Source organism: Drosophila willistoni (genome assembly GCF_018902025.1).
Source record: "Drosophila willistoni isolate 14030-0811.24 chromosome 2L unlocalized genomic scaffold, UCI_dwil_1.1 Seg196, whole genome shotgun sequence".
Classification (NCBI taxonomy): Eukaryota; Metazoa; Arthropoda; class Insecta; order Diptera; family Drosophilidae; genus Drosophila; species Drosophila willistoni.
In genome coordinates, this window is record NW_025814048.1 from 2,264,395 (window position 1) to 2,274,086 (window position 9,692).

General features: G+C 36.7%; 1 protein-coding gene across 1 annotated transcript; it reads right to left on the reverse strand.

Moving 5' to 3' along the window:
- Positions 1–3: 3 nt before the first annotated feature.
- Positions 4–795, reverse strand: LOC6639691 (mitochondrial cardiolipin hydrolase). The gene has a single exon (XM_002062663.1). The coding sequence runs from the start codon at positions 793–795 to the stop codon at positions 4–6; it is 792 nt and encodes a 263-aa protein (XP_002062699.1).
- Between the last annotated feature and the right edge of the window lie 8,897 nt (positions 796–9,692).

The following is a 9,692-nucleotide window of genomic DNA, read 5'->3' on the forward strand; positions in this document are numbered from 1 at the left end:
TAGTTAGTAGAATTTTCTGACATCGTTTATTTGCGTGGCAATCCGGGAAACAATTTTATTTTCTACATCGCGAAACTCAAAATCTTCTATTTCCAGTGGATGAAAGCGTATCCACATTTCATCGAAAATTGGCTGATAAAACTGTTGAACGGAGCGATTCGAAATGGCGACAACATTTTCAAAGTTCTTCATAGTCCCCTGCCTGGTCCAATTGAGCGATCCAGTCATAACAAAGCCTGTTCGTGACCAAAGACGTGTATACCAACGCTGCTGATCCTGTTCCAATTCTAAAATTCTTGGCTCTCCATCAATAATGGCAAACTTATGATGCAGCACAAATCCCGAGGACTCCAAACGTATTGGTATACCCAATTTAAAGAGATAGTAAGTAATTGTACCGCGCACACGAACCATTTGGCCATCGGTAACAATTCGCACATTAACACCACGTAGCCAGGCGTCCTCCAGGGCTAAATACATATCGATATGCGAGATGGCCAGCTGGGCCACATCAATCGAATGTTTGGCATTATACAAATACATTACCAGACGTTTGATGCGACATTGTTCGCAGTATTTACGTTTACATTGGAGTTTGGTATGAATGTTTTCGTCATGAATATTGTGTTGCTGTTCATTGAAGATTATAACATCAGCTCGATCCGGTTCATTGTAGATCCAAAGCCATAGAAAATACAGTTTGTAGTTGCAACTATAGATCACAGAGGCCAAGATAGAACTTAAGTTATCTAGATTAAAGAGATTTTTAATGAAACTGCTTGTAACTGCCCACATTTTCTCTGACTGATAATCTCAGCTGTCATTTGCCCTCCAGGGTTGCCAATGTAACGTTTGTAAATGACAGATTTGGCATTCTCCAATTATTTAGCCTTTTTTTTGTAGAACTAGCGATAAAAGCTTACAATACTGTTCTCAAATTGGTGTTGAAAAGTTCCCAGTGTTTTAGATATGAGAAGAGACTATCGAAATTAAAACCAAATTCATATAATGAAAAAAATCTCTTGAACGTACATAAGTACTCTTGGTTTGGTTAATTCATTTGAAAAATGTTTTTACCAATCCATATGTGTAGTCAGTTGGCAGCACTAAATTCCCAGGGCTGCATTTGAATATCGAACGAAACGTATCTAATTTGAAACATTGGAGTGAAACACTAATGGAAATTGCTTTTGAAGTTTACAAATACTTTGTTAACTTTAAAGTGTTTGTGTTGTTTACAGAAAAATATATTTGCCATGAAAAGTGTCAATTCCCATAGTGAAGGGAATGATAATAATGATGATGATGCTACCCAACCGCAATCTGCTGTAGACAATTTCCTAGCTAAATGTGAAATTTTCCCCAGATGCTGCCTGAAAATTGCAACTAATTCCATGAGAGAGAGAGAGAAAACCAAAAAGGCGACACCAAAGCCAAATCAGTTGCGTTGTAAACTTTTGCTAAACTGAAACTTGTACCAAAAATCCTCCCTCCCTTGTCTATACGTTTTCCTCTTTCTAGATTTGCAAAAACTTTAAAATTAGTTAAGTTAGAGAAGAAGCCCCGAAGCTAGAGAGAAAGAGAGAGATACTTACCAATAATCCGAACCGTAAATGTGAACAAACAAATTTATCTCTGCGAATTGCGACTTCTGCTCATGTGATGGCTCACATTTGAATGCAGTGTGCGCCGCATTTTGGGCCAACAACTTTTTGGCTTTGATGTGGCTGGCCTCCTGGAAAAGTTTTCTTCAAACTTTCAATCAAATTAGTCTACCCTACGCTCTCCTGGCCCAAAAAAGTATTCTGCAATTTTCTAATAGATGTTAATTATTTTTACTAAAAGATAGAGAAATGGAAAGAAGTGCTTAGCTCTTTAGCTAAAAGTGAAAGTACATTTTAGCCATTTGATGCAAGAAGCAAAAGGACAATTCGCTTTTACCTCTCTCTTTCACTGCGGAATGTGTAGCACAACAAAAAAGTAAACTTTGTTGCTTTTTCTTTTTATATATTTTTTCCTTTTTTCTTTTTGGTTTTCTTTGGTTCTTCTTCTCTTGTGGGTTTAGGATTTTTAGCCAGAGCCAAAGCACTGCAGTGGCAAAGAATTTAAGAGCAGCAGCATCCGAATGAGCCAGAACGGGGCTGGCGGTGTATTCAGGGGTCGTCGACGTGATGGGTAAGGGTAACTCGAAGCAAAACACTTAAGTTTTAACCCAAATTGTTGCCAACAAAGCGGTTTGTCTAACATTCTTTTGAGAAAATTTTGTGAAAAAGTGTTTGCAGCCAACGAGACACACACACACACATACGAGTGTGTGTGTGTTTGTACAAAAAGCTGTGAACACCCAAAGAGTAAACATGGCATCTTATAGAAGGAGAAACTGGTAGCCAAAGCTGAAACAGACCCAGATACTATGTATAACCATGGCTGAGTAACAATAAACGTTTGTGGCAACCCAAAAAGACATGGATATGGTACAAAATAAATTGCTAAAGGGGTTTCTGGTAGTAAATCAGGTTTATTTTGATTGGTAAGTTATCATTTCTTATCAAAAGCAAAGAGCCCAAGAGATTTAATATGCATTTTTTAGTTAGAGCTTATTAGGAAAAATTGTGTTAAATCTTAACTTTTTTTTAATCGTGTTTGTAGGCCAAACATAAGGATAAAAATTATATATATATATCTATAAATATTTTTGGTCTTATGAGGTATCTAAAAGAAATCAACTTGGAATACGGTTTCAGCATCACTCGAAATCTATTAAGAGTATATCAGTCGATCTCTATTAGTCGATTTCCAACACTTAATCACTACTTTACGATTTCTAGCTCTCAGTTATTTCTAATGAAATTGTTTCTCCTTTTATTTCAACTCCTTTTGAGTCTACGTGTGCTTTTCCACTTTAGCTGCAAATACGCAAAAGCAGCTGAAATGCATTTGTGAAAAAGGAATTTTTCTTTATCCCTTCCCTTTTTTTTGAGTGTTTGAAAATGCACTTGTAATGAATTACTTAAGTCCAGTAACTGGATTTCATTTAAGCTTGAAATTGAAAAGGCGCTGCTGTCAAAGTATCTAAAAAGACAATGACAGCAAAAACAGACGTTGGGCTAGATAAACGATAAATGAAATTTCAACTAATATTCTAGCCCTTTCACGATTTCGGGGGCTGGGGTCTGGCTTTTAGGCCCGTCTGCCTCTGCTGCTAGCGACATGTTGACCTTAAAAAAAATAAACTTGACGTGTTCAAATGTTGCAAAACAACTCGAGGGCTTTCGACTTGAGCACTTTTTTTTCATCTCTCTCTCTCTTTGGTTCTCTTCTCTTTCCTATTTGGATGCACTACACTCTAACCCGTATTGCCCCCGTCCCGGACACACCTTTAAGGCCACTAACGTGTGCTTTTTCCTCCTAACATTTGGTCTCTGTTTGACGCACATGAAGTGCCGCACTTGAAATATGCTTTTTTGCCTCTGGCCAAAGGCAGAGAACGATGCAGAAGGTACATAACATAGGTGAGAGGTGTGGAAAATGTGCTTTAACAAGTGTCACTTATGCTTTAGCTACTATGAAATATGCAAACCCTATAAACATCCCCTCCCTCTCCGTCTCTTTCTCTCTCTCTCTCTCTCTGTGTGTGTGTGTGTGTGAAAAACTATGAGGCATGTTGTTGGGATTGCATTTTGTGGTGTGAAAATGAGTGGGAGGAGGTAAATCAATGCCGACTATTAGAGTGGAATATATATTTAGAGAGGCACAAAAGGATGCCTTGGAATGAGGATGTAATTAATTTGTGCAACGTGACAATTTGAGCGGAAGAGCAAAAGTGAAAATTACAAATTACGTAAAGTCTTTCTCTCTGTGTGCCTCTTCCTTTGAGGATAACCCGTCTTTAAATATAGGTTATATCTATTAGTACAATTCCAAGCCAATTGTCCAAACCAGTTAAAATATGTAATTCTATATCCCCCGAGAGTACAGGCAAAGAGAAATGGAGAGCACGAGCGAGAGCGAGAGAGAGAGAGAGAGAGAGTTAAGGAGTAGAAGATAACCATTTAATATGCGAACCTTTTTCGTGCTTGAAATTTCCGAAAAGCCATTGACCCTTAGGGATTTTGCTATAAATATTAAACCAACGCTTGAAAACTGGCCCAAAATTCTCCTCCCTTTCAGCCAGCCCCTCGACACAAGAAGGCCATGCCCCAAATACAAGCAAATACAAGAGAATATTTAATATATATTTTATATAAATTTAAGACCGTCAATTCCCTAGACATTTAAATAACCAACTCGCTACTACAAAATGGCTTCTATTAATATTTAAGCCACGTTAAAGAGTTTTGCTTTAAAGCCAACAAAACAAAAAAAAAAATAAAAAAGCAACAAAACAAAATTCTTTTTCCTAGAGGTGAGGCATAGCGGAAAGGAATCCGCCTATTAATTAGCATTTTACCGCAATCAAACGTAAAAGTTGGCAATGAAATATTTATTTCTGTAAAATGGCTGCGTTTTACTACTCTGCATCATTACAATCTCCGTACCTCTGCACAGTTTTCCCAACGGGAGGAAAAGCTGGGGCTAAGATTAACTCAGATTTAACTCACCAAGTAAGAAGAAGAAGGAATCTCTCGGTGTGTGTGTGTGTGTGTGCTACTTAAATATGTAATTCAATTGGTACTAATCAGAGAGCTGTGCCCTGCCATATTCCTTAGAGTAAAAGACCTGAAATATTATTATTCTAAGGATTGGCTTAAGGGCGTTAGCTAAATTTCCAAGAATCGGTCAAAAGTGTTTGAGTTAAATCTTTAAAAGCAGTTTATCAAACCACACGAAATTCATAATTTTTTGGAATGAGAAACTTAAGTTCAGGTGATTAATTAAGTTCAAGTGATAGTTGATTTAATTTCATTTGTTGTTTATTATGGTTAGGGTAACTAAGTAGTCAATGTATGAGCGAAACCTTTTCCACTTATATATCCCTAATCAGCATCAACAGGAGAATTACACATGCATATGTCCATCTATTTGTTGGTCCATCTATCTAATCATCTGTCTTTACGACCATTATGCTGCCTGAGGGATAAGAAGGATTTGGCAGATTGTGCTTAATTGGTGGTTAACCAAAAGCCTTCGGTCAAGTCGATTAAAATATAATAGTTTTCATCCTTCAGCTGAGCAGCTTTGTTGTTATGATTCACTTCTTCTTGGAAAGAGAAGAAATCCTAGAAAGGAGTTAACATTTGAACCTACTGAAGGTTTGTTTCTTTATATAAGAGAATTGGGAAAGTCTTGCAAAAAATGGCAAATGACTTAATAAACACCTACATTAGGTCATTTGACTTTGTATACTCATAGAGTGCTGATACTTGCGCCTTTTATAAGGATAATGATAATCAAGGGTCAGTTATTATTATTCTATAATTTCCCTTCGCTTTGCACATTGCGAAACATTTTCATTTGCTAATTTGCATGGCAAACACTTTGCAGTTTATTTGTTAGCAATTTGCCGCATACTTTTACAAGTTCTTCACACCTTTTACATGGTGTGTTCTTTTTTTTTTTTGTTCCCCCTTTTTGCATTGTTGCATTAACTTAACAAGAATTGGGTCAAATGCGTGGCAAGTTTTGTAAAAAAAAAAAAGAAAAGGGCTAACAATAGAGGGGAATTCTTGTTGTTTTTTTCTCCTTGTATTTCTTGTGCTTTGCGTTGTCACATTCCTGGCAATTCCAGCGTAAAACTTGTGCAAAAGAAAGGTTTTGTGCCATGATAGAGAGAGGAAAGTTTGGAAATTGAAAGCAGGCCTGAAAACGCTTAAAAGCAATTACGTATTCCGGTTGTCATTTTGTTGGCGAACCGGAAGTCATTATCCTGGCAAACAAAGGGCAATTGAGAGGGGGGTTGGGTTGGGTGACTAAGTCCGCTCTTTCGCTCTATCTTCTTTTGTGTGTTCGTGTGTTAGTGTGTGTGCGTGTGTACGCTCTGTCTCATCGACTAACCACAGAAACAACAAGGCTAACACACCATTACATACATTTACGCCTTCTCCAGCGACAACTTGGATAGGACCTACGACTACCACTACGAGGTTTGTCCTCATTATCGAGTTAATTATGTGTATGGGTGGGTATATCTCCGAGTATGTGTCTGTGTGTGTGTGTGTGTGTGCGTGTGACCAAAGGTAATTACAGAAACGCTTCCATTCTTAGCAGCTTATTCCTTTGCTCTTACTCCTCCTCTCTCTCCAGCTTAATCTGCCTTCTGCTCCCTTTCGACTTGTCAATGATGTTTTCGTTCTTGGTTTCTATTCACTGGGGCTCCACCCCCGCAATTCTCAATTGAGTTTTGCACCTTTGCCTCATTGTAATTAATTCGCAAGGCGGCTGCCTTAATGATGTGGTTTTTGGGTCTATTTAAGGTGATGAATATCTCTCCGGGCACAGCCCACACGACCCCCCACAATGATTACGAAGCCAATTTATCTATGTTTTTCTTTATGTTACTTTAAATATGAAAAGTGTGATATTTACATCTATTTTTCCTAGTCCATTGGGCCAAAAAAGTATGCCATAGATATTGTAAAGAAATATGTCAAGCAATTTAAATGCTGCCCCTGAAAAGTATGCTATAGGTTTTGCAGCACAAAACATTTCAAATAATCAAGTACTTTTAGATCGCAATCAACTCTCTTTCTCCCTTTCTATTTATCTGTCTCTTCCTCGCCTTGTGCTGTCGTCTGTGCTTGTCCTTGATTATTAAAAGGACCCAACTCAATGCTTATCCTGTAGGTTAATTACATTTATCCAAACGCAACTGACCCCGCAGGACATTGACTTAATTTCCCTGGCGTTCTGTTTTTTTCCCGCACTTTTTCTTTCCACTTTCTCCTTGTATCCCATATAATTTTTGTTTTTTTGTTCGCCCTTTTGCTTTTTAATTTTTTAATGCCTAACGAAAAACGGGAAAAAACCAGCAGCCAGTGAAAATTGCTGGTAGGTTTGTTTTCTGTTCACCAAAAAAAAAAGAAAAAAAGTACTGAAATGCTTCCAGCAATTTGGGTAATTTTTTTTTATACTGTGCTCGTTCAGGCGCCTAAATGGTAATTAAAAAATTGTTGCATCGACGCTCCAATGCGTTTGGCTATTTATTTACTTTAAAGTGAGCTTAAATTGTTGAAATAGATATTTTATATGCGAGCAGCTTTTTCCTGTGACAAATCAAACCCCGCTCACGTTTCATTTTTGTGCCATGGACAGGAGACAAATCGAATGGCATTGCCAAAATAAATTTTAGAATTGACAGCAAAAATATTGTCAACTGTTAGTTGAAAGAGAGGGTGAGAGAGAGAGAGAAATAGAATCAGCGCACGTTTTCGCAGCAGTTTCTATTTCGATGGGTCCTGACATTAGCCAGTTAAGTGTGAGTTGGTCGTAAGCCGCATTGCACAGTTGTCACATTCGCCATTGCAGTTGGCCTTTTCTCCTAATCCTAATCCTAATGCACGCATAAGGGCTAGCAACCGCAACGTGTTATAAAACATGGCATAAAGTTATGTTGTGTTTCTCCCCTCTCTGGGTATTTTGTTTTGCTGGCTTTGCTCTATCTCTGGCTGTCTGTCGCTTTGGCCAAAAGTGGCCCATTCAGCCTTGGTAAGCTTAAATATTTAATTTCATTACGTCAGGACTTTGCCACTGAAGGATCATACATATAAATACTGCTCTATATAACTTTTTTTTTTTCATTTTTGAAAAGGCAGTTTACATTTATATGGCTTGCTTTTCATTGAAGCTTCTGTTAGCTTCCTTTTGATTACACTCATGCACGCTGCTGGATGCTAGAAGGGACAAAAGAGCAAAAATAAAAAGAGAAAAAACCTTAAAGAGAGAGAGAGAGAGAGAGAGATTTATAATGATGCTAATATGTCAAATGATGTTGAAGGATGACTATACCAAGAGCCTATTTATTCCATGAATCTTTTGCTCTCTTGTCAAGAGAGCGAGAGAGAGAAAGAGATGCACAAAAGTGCAGGTTCATTATTACTTTAATTGCACTTTTTGCACAAGTAGCAAGCAACAAAACCACATATCCGGACATGCCGGATATTGCCTTCCGCGGAAAACATGCGTGCAAGCCGACATGGCGAAATTTCTACCACAAAATAATGCCAGCGGATATTTGCTCAAAACCGATTAGAATACTTAACACGAACTTCTATTTAAAGACAGCTAGATAGAGATAGAAAGAGAGACAGAGAGAGAGAGAGAGGAAAGATAGACAAGAATTGTGTCTTGTCCTTGCTCAAGTATTTCCTCTCGACTATAAATGCCACAGCTCAAACTTTTCAAGCCAGTCACGAAGGTGTCTCTTTTTCGTTTACCTGTTTTTTTTTTGTTTTGCTTTTCGGATACAATTTCATTGTGCAAAAGAATTTCTTTTGGGGCGCCGGTAATAATTTTGTCAATATTATTATTGTTTGTTTTGGCCATAAATGCAAGTTTGTATGTTTTTTTCCTCTTATTTATTAGTTTTACTTGCTTATTTCGGGTGTCAATGGGGAGGTTACTCGAATCAGTGGGAGGCGGACGGATTCTCTGATATTGATATACGAGCCAAAGTCATGCAATGCGGCAAATGATAAACAGCCAACGCCTTCCATAACAAATAGACAATATAATGGCAAACAAAACAGGTGAAGAATTTGAAAACGATTTCGATATTTATATATATATATAGGACATGGATAAATTAAAACCATTATTACAAAACTTGCCACGGCTTAAGGATCTTTAACTTGAAGGAACAAAACAATTTCGATAACTTTAGTCAGTGTGTTAGTTCTTTAATTTATTCTATCTTTAAAGTGTCACGAGCCAAGAACCGAAAATTGGACTTCACCTGTTCGTAAAAGACTTGACTACCTCATTTTGAACCTTTTCCACTTAATAATGAATAATTTGAACACAATTTAGAGATTCATCTAAAAATCGTTTTAAACATTCTTCTAGCCCCATATTAAAGACAACAAATTTAGATGATATAGCCTTCAAAAAATAAGAAGAAGATGAGAATGAGATGAGATGAGATCTATAACAGTTTTCAAAAGTCCTAACCAAGAGCTTGAATAATCTATACGGGAACATATTGCCATATCCTCATGGCAGATCCTACTTAATATATTATAAGCAGACTAAAGGTTATTTATTGAAACTTAAGAGAGATTAAAATATAATGATAATAGTATTATAAATTTTCAGCTGAGTTATTAGATAATATTAAGAAGTATTGTGGAAAACCTTAATAAAGAGCTACTTATGCTTAATACTAAAATAACTGAAATAACTTCAAATAATTTGTGTTTGCTTTTGTTTTTATTCCACCAAATTATTCTTAATATTTTTAACATCTTTTTTTACTATCTTTAAATCTCTCTGTGAAAACTGTTAAATTGATGAAATGCTTTTTATGATAACATTAAAAAGCATATCTAAGTTTCTTGTCTATGACTGAATAGTTTAGAGCCCCATAAAAACACAGTTACCTGAAACCTGTTGAAATCACAGCACTAAAACAACTAATTACAAAACAGATTGAAATATTTTGCAACTGTTTTTATACAAGACCCAAAAAAGAAACAGATGTTTGCATTTTTAAGCAACAAACATTGTATATAATGTGAAAACAAATTAGTCTCTACAAA